Genomic DNA, 15,738 nt, shown 5'->3' on the forward strand with positions numbered 1-15,738 from the left:
TTTCACTAACTGGCAAGCTAGTCCTTCTAGCCACAGACTCCTGATACTGTTAGCTGTGTGCTTTTTTACATTTTCTACAAACTCTTAAAACTTAAGAAAAAAAAAAACAAGATACAATAATACCACAAGAAAACCTCATGACATGATATTTATTACAATATTAAAAACAGTGTTCAACATTAACTCAGCACGTGGCCAAAAAAAATTAATCTGGCCACCAAATATTCCATGTTCCCAAGTTGTATCCCCATACTGCAATACAATGTTTTGCGTCACATCCACACTCCTTTTAGATCAGCATTCTACAAAAACAGCAAACAGTACTCATTGATGGCAAGCTGTCAATATGTTGGGACTATTTAAGTCAGGCGAAGTCTACCCTTATTTGTCATCAGAAGCAATGATGAGCAATCAGACACCACATCGCAATTCATGAGGAAAGTGGACAGTTAAGGAAGGCTGTGTTAAGTTTTGTTCAGCTGTCTTTTCTTTATTGATTTTACCTAAATTTGCATTTGGGCATCCAAAAATGTACTAATGTGTATGTATGTACTACAGTATTTTTAAGCATTGGCCCCATGGCCATCAAGTCCCCAATTTTGGTGGTCATGGGGCCAGCGCTTAAAAACAGTCAAACAAAAACAAATCAAACTGCAAAGCAAAAACAACGTAACAGTCTGTAGCAATAATAAAATAATTAACCATGTAAAAGTAGATTTGCTGTAGATATCTGCACAGCATCAACTTTTTTTTAAAATATATATATTGTGATATTCGATATATTGTAATATGAATCTTTAACAGGGACAAAATATGTATTTTATAATCAACCGTTTGGTTCTTATTAGCTGTATTTTGATCATTTCCTCTTATTGCCCTACATGTTATTTTACCTCCATTTTTATTAATTTCAGATCGATTAACAAGGATCAGTTTGAGAAGAAGAAGAATGACACACTGGACCCTGAACTGTAAGTTGCTCACTCAATGTCAAATCTTCTTACTGGGAAAGAAGATGAAACCAAATTTGTTTCCAGGACCCAGGTGTGTAATTTATGTCTTCATCTCCGTCCCTCTTTTTAGGCTTGTTGAATGTATGGACTGTGGGCGCAGGATGCATCAGATTTGTGTCTTACACAATGAAACAATCTGGCCGTCAGGGTGAGTAGCAATTTTTGTATCCAGTTGTTCTCAAGTTTGAGCCCCTCATTCTCTAAATATCGTTTTTTGTTTTTTTTTGTAAAGCAATTTAACCCTTGCTATTTTTTAAACTGTGCTACTTTTTTTTCCCCACAGTTTTGTATGTGACGGCTGCTTAAAGAAGGCAAATAAGACAAGGAAGGAGAACAAGTACTCTGCCAAAAGTAAGTCCCAATGCTTCTTGTGGTTCTGTCCAATTTTATCCACGTGTTTGACATTTTTGCTTGACTGAAATGACTGAAACAATCGATTATCAAAATAGTTGGGAACTAATTTTCTTTCAGTTGACTATCTGACTAGTTGTTGCAGCTCTGCGTCTGTTCAACCCCATTTGGCCTATTCATGCAAGATTCCTGTCACACTTTAATCTCATGTTGACACCGTTTACCAACTCAAGACTGTAATTCCATATGCATCACTTCTTAACCAAAGAATTATATAAAATCAGTACAAAATATAGTTATGGTTCAGTGTAGATTCCTCTGATGTGTTAATTTCATTACTTTCTTTGTATGACTTTGTGCAGTAGGTTATAAGTATCCCTACATGTATTTTTGGATTCACAATAATCCTAAATCAGGTCTCTCATTACCTCAACACAAACATAACAAACTGTGCCTGCAGTAACTTGCTGCTCCCTCTGAATCCACACCTGGTTTGTTATACAGCCATATGGAGCTGAAGTGCTGAAAATTAGGCTTGGAGGCAGAGCTGTGAATCAAAGAGAACTGACAGATCCGCTCACAGAGCCAGTAACATTACATATTATGTACATAGGATCACTTGTATTAAGAAAAAAACACCAAAAATTTAGGTTATTTTATCAGTGAAAATGTGATATTTGGCTACAATAACACTGTTAGGATGATGTTTACTTTCTCTCAGATTTTGGTGGGTGCTTAATGACACACTTGACTCAAATGCGTTACCTCGCTCTTCTCTTGCCCACGCAGGGTTGCCACAGACAAAGTTGGGCTGTTACCTGGAGACGAGGGTGAATGACTTCCTGAAGCGTCAGAGCCACCCGGAGTCTGGAGAAGTCACCATCCGTGTCGTCCACGTCTCTGACAAAGTGGTGGAGGTTAAACCGGGCATGAAGTCCAGGTACAAGAACAAGACACACTGTTAGACTTCAACATAAACAAATCTTTCTCTTCGCATCTAGAGTTGGAGATACCTGTATAATTTGCATTCTTGTGATCAATAGATATACAGACTTGGCAAATTGCAGTTAAATGGAATCTCACAGCGAGTCATATCTAATATCATCTCACGAAACTTAGCCTCTATATTTTTTTTTATAGAATTGTATGTAAATAGGAGAAATGTGTTAATATTCAGAGTCAAATAAAGCCTTTTCTCTTTGACTTGTGTAAAAACTTCTGCAAGCAAGTGAGAACACAGGTTTTTAAATAGCTCTTAAATCCAGCTAAGAATTTATTGATGTAAAAAGTACAGAGTAATTGGATAATATTCTATTTATGCAGATATATTTTCTGTTGTTCTATTTTACAGTCAGTAAGTCCATACTTACGTTTTTGTTGACAGGTTTGTGGACAGTGGGGAGATGTCAGAGTCTTTCCCGTACAGGACAAAAGCCCTTTTTGCATTTGAGGACATTGACGGAGCAGAAGTCTGTTTCTTTGGTATGCATGTTCAAGAGTATGGATCCGACTGCCCTCAACCCAACCAGAGGTACGGACGTGAACATATAGAAAAACTTACTCTACCAAGTGCTTTCTTGTACATTGAATGATTTTTTTCAGCTATTGCGATATGTTAACATTTCCCCTGTCATCCGCTCAGACGAGTATACATCTCCTACCTGGACAGTGTACACTTCTTTCGACCTCGCTGTCTAAGAACAGCAGTCTACCACGAAGTTCTCATTGGCTACTTGGAGTACGTCAAGAAACTGGGGTGAGTGTGCAAGTGCGATATCCAAATCGCAGAACCAAGTACTGAGAAGAAGTACTGTAGTGCGGCGTAGACGACCTGGCCTAAAAATCTTGTTCCCCAGATGAAAGGAAATGTTTTCTTTTGTACAGACCCCAACAAACATCACATCATCATAATTTTACTAGCTTTTTTGCCTGTTCTTCTGTTAGTTGAATGTATGTTTGCCAGTATGGATGTGAAATAGGTTTTAAATTGCATTTATAATGGTCTTAAAAAGTCTTAAATATATAACTTGCCTGCAGAAACCCTGTGAATGCCTATGCAATTTTTATCCTGACTTTTGAGAGCCTGTAAATGAATTTGTGCCACGTGTCCTCCTCAGCTACACCACTGGCCACATCTGGGCCTGCCCACCCAGTGAAGGGGACGACTACATCTTCCACTGTCACCCTGCAGATCAGAAGATCCCAAAGCCTAAACGCCTCCAGGAGTGGTACAAGAAGATGTTAGACAAAGCTGTGGCAGAGAGGATAGTGCACGATTACAAGGTACAGAAGCAGTGTTCAGATGTATTCTTATATGTGTAGGAGGAATGGTGATTGTTTAGATTCAGGGTTTGGGGCAGGGGCTGTTTCTTTTACAAGCATACTTGTCTAACTCCTTGGCTTTTCACCACAGTGTGTGTGTCACTGTACATATGGTGGTAGTAATGACAGTTACTATCCATGCAAAGCACTAATTTTATTTTCAATTTACTCCAAAAGGACATCTTCAAGCAGGCGACAGAGGATCGTTTGACCAGTGCCAAGGAGCTGCCTTACTTTGAGGGTGACTTTTGGCCCAATGTGCTGGAAGAGAGCATCAAAGAGCTGGAGCAGGAGGAAGAGGAGAGGAAAAGGGAGGAGAACAGCACTTCCAATGAGAGTATTGATGTAAGAATGCTATGATCTATCAATACATTCTGAAGAGTCTCTCTATATATTTTTTGCTGTGTGGCATTCAGGGCTGCAAACAAGGATTATTTTCATAATCGATTAGTCTCTGCTGAGCATTTTCATGATTAATCGTTAAGCCTATAAAATTCTCATCACAGTTTCCTAGAGCCCAAAGTGACATCCTAAAATTACTTCTTTTGTCCAACCAACAGTCCAAAACCTCAAGACTCTTAATTTATTATCGTAAATGACAAAGAAAAGCAGCAAGTCCTCAGGATTAATTGATAACCAAAATAGTTGACAACTAATTGTGTTTCCATTAACTAACTGATTAATCAACTAATTGTTGTAGCTCTACTGTCATTATGAAGAAAGGTTTCTCAACAGTGTGTGCAAACACATGAGGTTGTTAGCAAGGTGATCACTGATATTCTCCTTCCTTTCTTGCGCAGGACTCTAAAGGCGACAGTAAAAACGCAAAGAAGAAGAACAACAAGAAGACGAGTAAGAACAAGAGCAGCCTGAGCCGAGCCAATAAGAAGAAGCCAGGGATGCCCAACGTCTCCAATGACCTTTCACAGAAACTCTACGCCACTATGGAAAAACACAAAGAGGTATGAAGAAAAATGATTGATAACATCACTTATAGTGTCTTTCATGCCTGGATCGCATCACTCTCAAGCAACTTCCGCATTTCCACCCTAAGTACCTAGAAGTTTTGTACCAGGAGCTACCTTTCAAAGGTATAAGGTCCCTTCAGTCCATTGTTGTCTGTTTCCATCGTCGTCTTAATTAGGGATGCACTGATACTAATACCTCAATGTCATCCACTTACGACCACCATGTCTATGTCTTGAATGCCTCAGCTAATTGATCCAAAGACAAAAAAACACAGCTGCCACTAATCTGTAACCCTCTTTCTTGGTTGTTAGTGTTTTCCAGTCCTTCTGGCTGTAGATAATAAGCGGTCTATAACTTCTCTTTGTATTCTCATCTTTTTTTCTCCTGTTAATCTTCACCAAAATGGCCTGATATTACAGTACACCCAACTTCACTCTGTATGGTTCACAGCAGGGTAAACACTACTGTTGCACATGGCACCACTCTTACCCGTCCTTCCTAAACAATGGCAGGTAGGAACTAACTAGCTCTTAGATAAGAGACATGAAGAAGCAACTTAAATGCTACAAATGTAAATGTGCAATTAATCATAAAGTGCTGTAAATGATAATGGAATAATTATTTTATGTAATATTGTGTGTAACAGCAAACATAATTCTGGAAGTCCATAATAACGTGGAAATATGCAGAGTTTTTTTTTTTTTTTTTTAAATGGTGGCCGAAATAAAGCCCCACCTGAAAGCCCCACCCTCTACTTTTAGATAATGTCTCTGGAACTTAATTTAGACCCTGGTCCCTAGGTTAGAAACATACTGAGTTCCTCCAAAGGTTTCTAGTACCTGGGGAAAGTTCCTGTGTGGGAAACTTGGCTTTACTAAATGAGTGGAATGAGTAGACTGGAAGATCATTTACTATATTCTGGATTTTATTGTGGCTTGTGACATCAGTGCTGGCACGACGCTGAATTAGCACATCTCACCTGCTCCTCATCTGTTCCCTCCTCTTTTTCCTGTCCTAGGTGTTCTTTGTGATCAGGCTGATCGCAGGCCCAATGGCAAATGCCTTGCCCCCCATCGTAGACCCAGATCCCCTGATGGCGTGCGACCTCATGGATGGTCGTGATGCTTTCCTGACGTTGGCCCGAGACAAACACCTGGAGTTCAGCTCGCTGAGGAGGTCCAAGTGGAGTTCCATGTGCATGTTGGTGGAGTTGCATAACCAAAGCCAGGACCGCTTCGTCTACACTTGTAACGAGTGCAAGCACCATGTGGAGACTCGCTTCCACTGCACTGTCTGTGAGGTGAGTTGGGGAACGGTTGTTTTGGTATGACTGATTGCTGGTAATTTCGTGCCCCTGAAAAATGGGGGAGAATAATCACAAGACTGACAGAGGCGTGGTGTGTCCTCTGAGAACTTTAGGCTAATTTTCATAAAAATAAATCTACAGATATGGTACACACCCTATTCAAGTTTTTTAGCCCAGTGAACTCTCACAATACATAGTATACAGATAACAGTGCAAAAATATTAGGGATGGAAGTAACTGGATCCAACATCAGTATCAGAGCCTGATATTGAGGTAAGCCAAGAAAAACTGCCCAGAAATAACAGTGGTTTATATTGGCCTATGTTGACAGCTGTGTTCTGAATGAACACATTACAAACAGTAACAAAAAGTAACATTTGCATTTTTGAACATAAAATGGAATGGAAATGATGCAAATGAGGGCCGTCTTTTGGTTCACATTTGAATGTCACAAACCACAATCCTAAACTGCCCCACAATGGTTGAAGCATGCCATTATGCAAGTTAAATTACACAAACTAAACAATGTTTTCAGAAAACTGAAACAGAACTTTTCACCACTAAAGTGAACTTCAGCCTCATGCAGTTTTAGTAATACTTGGTAATACTGCTACTACTGCCTGAGTAGTACCTAACTGGAAAAAAAATGGATCCAGTACATGTCAAAAAAAAAATTTAGATCCTACTACAAAATGTGCTCATGTGAATGCACAGTGGACACAGATGGCAGCTAATGGTTTACTCCATTATCATGCAGGGACTCACTCCCACTCACATTTTATTCCACACATGTAGAATGATTATGTTGATGTAAAATCTTCCACACATCACTTCTACACATTTTAACTGTCGTTCATATTCTCCCTTACAGGACTACGACCTCTGCATCACATGTTACAACACTAAGGGCCACGAGCACAAGATGGAGAAGTTAGGCCTTGGTTTGGATGATGAGAGCAGCAACCAGGCTGCCACCACCACTCAGAGCCCTGGAGACTCTCGTCGCCTCAGCATCCAGCGCTGCATCCAGTCCCTCGTCCACGCCTGCCAGTGTCGAAACGCCAACTGCTCTCTGCCGTCCTGCCAGAAGATGAAACGTGTTGTTCAGCACACAAAGAGCTGCAAGAGAAAAACCAACGGTGGCTGTCCCATCTGCAAGCAGCTCATTGCACTGTGTTGTTACCACGCTAAGCACTGTCAGGAGAACAAGTGCCCGGTGCCGTTCTGCCTCAACATCAAGCACAAGCTCCGTCAGCAGCAGCTGCAGCACCGCCTTCAGCAGGCCCAGATGCTCCGGAGGAGGATGGCCAGCATGCAGAGAGTGGGCCAGCCCCCTCCTGGAGGAGCCCCTGGGGGCAACGGCCTGCCTTCTCCAGGAGCCAACAACGGAGCCACTGGTCCTGGTACGCCTACATCTGTGGGCACTCAGCCTCCAACTCCACAGACACCCACCCAGGGGAACATGCCTGCACTCCCTCAGCAGCAGGGAGTTGGGATCGGAGGAATGGGAGGAATGGGAACTCCAGTCCAGCAACAGCAGGTTCAGCAGCAAGGCGGTGCCATGCCCCCTCAGCACCATCTCCATCAGTTTCAGCCAGTGGGTGGTGCAGGTGGAGGGGGCATGATGAACTCTCCTCAGCAGCAGATGGTGCCTCAGCTCCAGCAGCAGCCCAACGTCCAGCAGCTCCAGCAGCAGCCCCACCCAGGTGGTCTGCCTCCGTACAACCCCCGACCACCCGGAGCCTCTCCTCTGCACCAGTCCCTGGGTAAACCTGGCCTGGGCCCCGCCACCCCACCCCAGCAGCAACAGCCCAACCAGGGCCAGGGGTCCATGCCGGGACAGGGCCAGCAGCAGGGACCCCCTCAGGGTGCCGTGGAGACGGCCCTCAAAATCCAGCGGCTGGCAGAGACTCAGAGACAGATGGCTCAGGCCCAGGCCCAGGCCCAGATACGTGGCCTGGGTCCGGGGAGCATGATCCCGCCACACCCTCATCACCAGAACACCCAGGCTGGGATGGGCATGCCCCACATCGGGGCCCAGGGCATGCCCCCCCAGGCTCAGGGCGTGGTTGGCAGGACTATGTTAGATCCGCAGCAGCAGGGGATGCTGGCGGGGATGCAGCAGGGCGGCCCTCAGTCGCAGCTGCCTCCACAAGTGCAGCAGCAGCTCCAGCAGGTGCAGCAGGGAGGTGGAGGTCAGCTTCAGCCAGCAAACCAGCAGTGGGGGGCCGGGGGACCTGCCATGAACCCCCAACAGAGGCCGGCCATGATGGGTCACATGGCACCACAGCAGCAGCCGACCGTCGCCCAGCAACAGCAGCAGCCAATGAATCAGCAACAAGCGCAGGCAGGAAACCGTGGCCTGATGCAGGTGATGGGTGTAGGAGGCGGGGCGGCGGGGGTCCCCGCTTCAATAGCGGGTGCAGCTGCGTCAGGAAACCTCCCCCAGGCAGCACTACAGGACCTCCTGAGAACACTGCGCTCCCCGAGCTCCCCACTCCAACAGCAGCAAGTCCTCAACATCCTGCGCTCCAACCCCACCCTCATGGCTGCTTTCATCAGGCAGAGAGCAGCCAGGTATCAGGGTGGTCAGGGAGGCCCTGGAGGTGGAGGGCCTCCACAAGGGGGCCCTGGAGGTGTGAGGTTCCAAGGCGCTGCTGGAGGGCTACCTGGCGTTGGAGGGCCCGGGGCTAACCAGCTTGCCAACATGGATGGACAACAACAAGTTAATGTGAACCAGCCGGGACAGCCAGGGATGAACATGGCTCAGGGTGGAGCAGGTGGAGGGAACATGCCCACCATGGCTCAGCTTCAGCAGCTACAACAGCAGCAACAACAGCGCCCGATGCTGCCGGGGAATCTGCAGCAACAGCAGATGGCTGCATTACAGCAGCAGCAGCAACAACAGGGAGCAATGCAACAAGGGCAACAAGGCAACATGAACAGCATGACTCCACAGTTCAGAGAGTTGCTGATGAGACGACACCTCCAGACGCAGCAGCAGCAGCAGCAGCAACAACAACAACAACAACAACAACAACAGCAGCAACAACAACAACAGATGGGGAACCACGGGCAGTTCCAGCAGACGCAAGGCCTCCAGCAGCAGCAGCCGGGTCAGCAGGGCTTCATGCAGCCTGGCCAGGGACAACCAGGGATGCCACCCTCTTCACAACCCCAGCCTGGGGGTGGAGGAGTCGGTGGTCTCCAGCAGCAACAAGGAGGAGCGCAGGGTGGGCCAGGCCAGCTGGGCCAGCAGCAGGGGTACCCCAACTCCATATCGCAGGTGGCTGTAGTACTGCAGCAGAGGATCCAGATGCAGATGCAGCAACAGCAGCATCAGGGACAGGATGGAGGACCTGGTGGAGGCACCGGAGGACCGGGAGGACCTCCACTCCAGCCTGGACAAGGCGGACCAGGGCAGGCACAACAACAGCAAGGTGGCGGAGGCGGCGGCGGGCCACCACTGCTGTCGACGCCCCAAGGTATTCTCCACCAGAGGCTGCTCCAACAGCAACACCTGGGCGGGGGCTCTCCAGCCCAGCACAGCAGTCCCATGAGCCCCCAACAGCAGATGGCACAGTCCCCCCACCCCCACCTCCAAGGACAGGGAGCACTCGGCCCCGCAGGGTCACTCAGCAGTCAGGTCAGGTCTCCTCAGCCCTCGCCGAGGCCGCAGTCACAGCCGCCGCACTCCAGCCCGTCCCCACGCATGCAGCCCTCCTCCCAGCCTCAGCCCCAGCCCTCGCCTCATCGCATCTCCCCGCAGACCCAGACCGGCTCACCCCACCCGGGCCACCTAAGTCAACACCACCCCAGTATGGCACCTCCCCAGCCTCCACAACCCCAGCAGGCAGCGTTATCTCAGCAGCAGCAGCCGCCACCTGGCGGTTCTGTAGACCCCGCTCAGTTCAGCTCAGACCAGAACTCCATCATGTCCCAGCTGAGCGGGATGACAGGGATGCACGGTGGGCAGGGGGGGCAGTCAGACATGTTGGGCGGGAATAATAACGGCAGCAACACCAACCAGGAGCTGGGACCGAACATGAACCACAACAGTTTAGACCTGATGTAGCCTCGACTCTGTACTGTCTCTCTGTGTTGATGCTCTGATCAGTTTCGCCCCGAATGACAAACTGCCATGAAAGGAGCGTGAGGCGGGACTCCGGCTTTGTTTGGGGTTTTAGAAGTTTTTATTTTTTATTTAAATATTTTTGTGATGTATAAATAAGAACTGAAGCTTCCTTCCTATGGGAGATGCAACATAAATCTTAGAAGTCAATAAATGAATAAATTAAAACAATGGTAAGTTATTGCTGTTAATATATATCTATATATTTTTGCCAATTGTGTACAAAAAGGTGGAAGGGCAGTGTTTCAGGTTGAAGATATTTCTTCCTTAAGCCTATGACACAATATTTTTGGGGACTGAGAATTTTGCCTTTTTATGAATATTTTTAAGATTTTAAATGTGGCTAAAAATTAAAATGAGTTGACACGATGTACGTTTTTTTATTGTTTTGTTTTACTCCTCAAATACCCAGTCAAAATTGTATCTATTTTGCAGAGTTAAGTATATTTTATTTCTGAATTTATTATTTTCACCCCCACCCTCAATGGATGGTTAAACAAGCATCAACATATCTTCTGTTACAGGAGTCTTCTTCTGGACAGTTTTCACAGCGACTGCAACAATTCACTCATATAGAGTTCATTTTATTTGACGGGCGGGGAGGGGGTGTTAAATGCAGTTTGACTTTGCCAGTTTTTTTTTTTTTTTTTTTGGACAGGGTTTATGGGTTGGAATTAAACCTCAACAGTGTTTTTGGGGAGTGGGTGACGCTGGTCATATTTTTCTGCAAAGGATGGCCAGATCCGCAGAACAAATTCTTGCACCCACGGCTCACTTCTCCACCCTCCATCTTCAGTTCTCCTATGAATGTGCACACCTCCCTTACCCCCCTTACCGCCCCTGAACCCTGCTAAAAATGGAGGGATGAACTGTTGATGTCCGATCGTCTGGCTGTCAGAGGCGTGTCGTGCCCCTGATGTTAAAAAGGTTGTGCGTGTATATATTACGGCCTTGTTTATGAACTGTGACATGGAGAAAGTTGTCTGTTTTTTGGGCTGCAGAGGTTTAAGAAAATCCTGCCTGTATCCTCACCCCCCCCACCCCCACCCCCACCCAATGGTTTCCCTTTCAGCCGTCTTTTCTCCCCTTCCCCTTTGTTCCTCATGACTGCCTCTCAGCCACAAGATTTAATTCAATGTTAGTACCGTACAAAGTAAGAAATGGTGGACTTAGATACTGTTTTTGTAATGAAAGTGAAAGATGTAAAAAAAAAAAAAAACCTGTACATACTTTAAAACCTTATGAGCAGAGAAGTTATTTTCTGCTGCTTGTTTCCCCTCTTGTTTGATTGGATATTTGCTGTATCTGTAAAAAAAAAACAAAAAAAAAAACAAAAAAAAAACAAACAAAACAAAACTACAAAAGTACTCCTGAGCTACTGTACAGTATTGAGATTTTTTTCTAAAAGGTACAGTATGGGGTGTAGTAGGTCACAAGCACCAATGCGCCTTTTTCTGTGTATTTTTGACAAGGTTTTAGGGAGGGAGGGGCTTATCGCAACAAGTCACACACCTGAACAATCTCAAAACGTAGACGGGAAACCCGTGCGAAGTAGAGCCGATGCAGAGGTTGATTAGAGGTGTGATCTGAAAGAGTTTAAATTTGGTCATTTAGCTTTTTACGGAGAGGACTGAAGACACAATATTCACATGCTCACTATTTTTCTCAAAAGGTTGGGCTTGCTGGGTATGGGGAGGGGACGCATCAGAACCAGGTGGCAATATATCTTGAGACTTATTTTATAAGAAAAAACAAGGAAAAACTGTCTTTTATATATAGATATATTATTTAATTTTATTTTTTGGAAATAAAACTTGAAGCTACAGGAATTATTAGATAAAAACATGTTTTGTTTTGTATTAAAGATGTTATGGTGATGCAAAAAGACACTGCAGACAGTCATTCAGTTTGCCCTGGGGAGGCCGGGAGTATATTATACCATCCTTTTTAAGAAATGTTTCATGTACATGAATATAGTTGTAAACATACTGAATCACTGTACAAACCGATGGCAACTGAACAAATAGTTTTGTTTAATCATTTCTTCTCCTAAAAAGAGACTGGAAATAAGACTATTTAAATATTTGTTTAGTATTCAAATGGAATCTTTGACCACTTTTTCGTTCCTCTTGTTAACAATTTTGGTGCTTGCTGAGAGAAAGCAAAAATAACTGTTGCTCCATTTTCATTAGTTTCTTTTTTTTTAAGTTATTTTGGTGGTCTGATTGTTTTTTTGCCAATAAATTAATTGTACAATAAAGTATGTTTGTACCATTGGAAAAATACTCAATTGTTGCCTCTTTTTTCACATGTATGCAAGTTATTTTCTGCAGGCGAATAAATGACTGTTAAACCATTTATCATACATTTGAGCATTATTCAGCGGAACCCCAGTGAACTTTTAGATTCAGAAATCTCAAGGTTTCATGTTTTGTAAACTGACACTGGTTTGAATTAGAGCTGAACCCATAAAACAGTCAAGCTGATAAATCTAAATTTACAAGTGTATATAAATCTAAGTGATCACAATACTCAACATTTCACTTTTATTCTTGACACGTCGACTTTATTCTCAGCAATTTTTTATTGCCTTTATTGGCAACATGAAACCTTTATTTTTGATTTTATTTTATTTTCAACATTTCAGTGTAATTCTCCACATTTCACCTTTATTCTCAAGAATTCAACTTTTCAACTTTAACATTTTCAATTCACTCTCAACATTTCAACTTTGTTCACCTTTATTCTTGTCAACTTTATTCTCGAGATTTTATTTTTGACTTTTCACCTTGATTTTCTACATTTAAGCTTTAACCTTGACATTTCAATTTTATTCTTGAGATTTCAACTTTTCTCAAAATTTCAACTTTATTTTTGACATGTTGACTCCAGAGTCTAACTTTATTTTTTGACAGTTCTACTTTATTCTTGGCATTATACCTTTATTTTTTGACATTTCACCTTTATTCCTGACCTGTCGACTTTATTCTCAAAATGCAAAGTAAAAAAACAAAATTCCTCCTCCTCCATTTTTCCCTCGTGCCTGGCCCTAATGATCTTGTTCAATTAAAGGCTTAAGTTGACAACTCTTCATGGTCCCATTTATTTGCAAAAATAGCCGTGGTTTTCTGACAGCTGCTCAGTTTCATTTAAAATTTCAGTGTTACCTGGGCTTTATAAAGTTCATTCACAGTTTAACATGGCACTTGAAAACACCCTGTGAACTTGTAATAACATCTGAACACGATGAGGACCCAGAGACGTGTTGATGGTTTGTCAATAAGCAACTGAACAAGGTTGATGAAAATGATATTAAACATGAGCAACATTTATTTTAGTATTACCATAGAAATATTCTATACACAATGACACTTGAGAGACTGGAGCAGGTTATGTGCAGGTTTACATCACAATAAAGTGCAAGGTTCTTCGCTCAGTGGTGGACAACAAGCAGCACAAGCAACCACAGTAGGCAACGTCAAATCCAGCTGCTTGTTATGTCATGTCAGGACATTTAAATATGGCATCAGCTCAGTGATTATTATCACAAACTGTATAAAAACTATTCTCTTCAGTCATCTGCGTGACAAATACACAGGTATCTTTAAAGAATAAATATACATTCAGGTCAATGTAGAAAAATAACGACTTAAAAAATACATGTTTCTCCCTACTGCCCTCTCCACCCTCCTCCGCTTTGAAGTCCGCGCAGGTTACGAGTCTTAATAACGTCAGTGGAGGATCGTGCGTTCGGACGTACAGAGACCAAATAAGCTGGGACTGTAATAGTGTGTGTGTTAAAGGATAGAGAGAGGCATTAGCCCTGCAGACAAAACAACAACAAAATGATGCGACATCAGGCACTTCCATTCCCTGCAGCTTCATTGTCACACAGAGACAGTTTGGAGATCACGAGACGCTGACCCATCATCCTCGGTGTGGGATAAACAACGCGCGGACCAATGGGACGCCGCTGTGGGAGATTCCACAGACTTGACACATCACATCAGCTCCTGTGTCCACTGGGCAGGAGGCCAGCAGGGTTAGAGAGGGTTTAGAGTCGGGCTTTTACTTTTTAAATCAGTGATCTCTTCAGTGTTTATCCCTGAACACAGTTACACGAAATGTTAAGCTGCGGGGAAACTTGCCAGTTGTTGTGTTTGTGTTTTGGGTAAAATGTTTTTAATGATTATTTAGTTTTCTAATCATGTAATTTATGGAGGTCACCATGTTTGGTTTCTCGTGTTTTCTTCAGCAAATTGCAGGGTTTTTTTTGTCATTTCCTACCTTTCAGGCAGCAACAGTTTATTTCAGATGAAGTTTGCTCAGTTGTCCCATTTTTCTGACTTACCAACTTATTATCCTAGATCAGGAGTTTTCAAAGTTTGAGACTTTGGTCCTCCTTTCAGAACAAGCTCGCCCAGTCTGCTAAAAATCCTGGATGTCTCTGGGATTGTAATTATGTTACTTGATTCCCACAGACACTCAACAGCTGAGCCAAGATGTTCTTATATTGCTGTTTGACATAACTTCAGACGACACAAAATACATAAAAAAAACATCTGTCCAAAGGCATTAAGTAGTTTTTGACTCTGGGAAAACAGTAAAATTTCCCCAAACTACTGTATGTCTGAACTATTTCTTCAGCCAAATCACACACATTTACACTCTTCTGTGTGATCTCCTTCTGATAGTTCATGTAATAACTGATATTTTTTCCCGCTTCCATTCACTGAGTGTCCCCTGAAACTGGAGTCCCCCTGGGGAGTCCCGCCTCCCTCTTTGAAAACTTTTGTCCTACATATTTAATTATTTGTGATATCTAGATCTATGTGGACTTGTGTCATGTAATATTATTAATATTATCCTACTCGTACTTATCCCATTAGCGGTTGACCTTGAGATGAGATGGTTTTGTTAACTGCTGTTTCCAAAGTTAGGAATGAACTTGAAATGTCATCTACAGCTGAGCAAACTCATGTTCATGTTTTGTGATCGAAAGCTCCAGAACAGCTACTAAATGGACCTTGAGGTGACATGTTTTTCATATACATGACATCATATACATTGAGATATGTTCTCTTTGTTGGCACAGTAGTCAGATCCATGTATTAATACTGAAATAGGGTTTTGGTTGCTGTAATCACTCCCTCTAGAAGTAGAAGTACACATACTTGTGTAAAAAAAAAAAAAAAAAGTTAAATTGAAAAAGTTCAGGCTCTGAAATGTAACTCAAAGTATAAAGTTAAAAGTAGCTCTCTGAAGTACCTTCAGTGCAAAGCTAGCTAAACCTCACTATTTCTCCACGGTTGAGTCTCGTTTCCTTGACATTTTCGTCTTGTTACGTCTTTTACGATGTTTTTGTCTTCGTAATTCTTTTACATCGTTATGTCTTTTACGTCATACTCATCTTGTTGTGTCTTTTATGTCATTTTGTTCTTGTTATGAATTCTAAATAGTTGTGACTTGTTAATTTTATCATGTTACATCTTTACATCATTTCATCTTGTTAAGTTTTTTACATGATTTTTTTGTTACATCTTTTGTCATTTTTGTCTTGTTATGTCGTTTTGTCTTGTCACGTTTATCATGTTACGTCTTTTGTCTTGTTACGTAATTTTTTCGTTTTGTCTTTTACATACTTT

General features: G+C 43.1%; 1 protein-coding gene across 1 annotated transcript in view; it reads left to right on the forward strand.

Moving 5' to 3' along the window:
• The window catches only part of ep300a (EP300 lysine acetyltransferase a), a 34,634-nt gene extending 24,020 nt beyond the window's left edge, over window positions 1–10,614 (forward strand). Inside the window, exons 21-31 of the mRNA XM_084741475.1 lie at window positions 915–971; window positions 1,084–1,161; window positions 1,297–1,364; window positions 2,154–2,304; window positions 2,749–2,895; window positions 3,007–3,120; window positions 3,482–3,647; window positions 3,864–4,031; window positions 4,487–4,648; window positions 5,674–5,955; window positions 6,833–10,614. Of these exons, the coding sequence (XP_084597601.1) occupies window positions 915–971; window positions 1,084–1,161; window positions 1,297–1,364; window positions 2,154–2,304; window positions 2,749–2,895; window positions 3,007–3,120; window positions 3,482–3,647; window positions 3,864–4,031; window positions 4,487–4,648; window positions 5,674–5,955; window positions 6,833–10,036 (4,597 nt within the window). The 3' untranslated portion in view covers window positions 10,037–10,614. The remainder of the gene's footprint in view (window positions 1–914; window positions 972–1,083; window positions 1,162–1,296; window positions 1,365–2,153; window positions 2,305–2,748; window positions 2,896–3,006; window positions 3,121–3,481; window positions 3,648–3,863; window positions 4,032–4,486; window positions 4,649–5,673; window positions 5,956–6,832) is intronic.
• The last annotated feature ends 5,124 nt before the right edge of the window (window positions 10,615–15,738 follow it).

Source organism: Lutjanus erythropterus, chromosome 17 (assembly GCF_056507025.1).
Source record: "Lutjanus erythropterus isolate fLutEry1 chromosome 17, fLutEry1.hap2, whole genome shotgun sequence".
In the NCBI taxonomy this organism is placed as follows: domain Eukaryota; kingdom Metazoa; phylum Chordata; class Actinopteri; order Lutjaniformes; family Lutjanidae; genus Lutjanus; species Lutjanus erythropterus.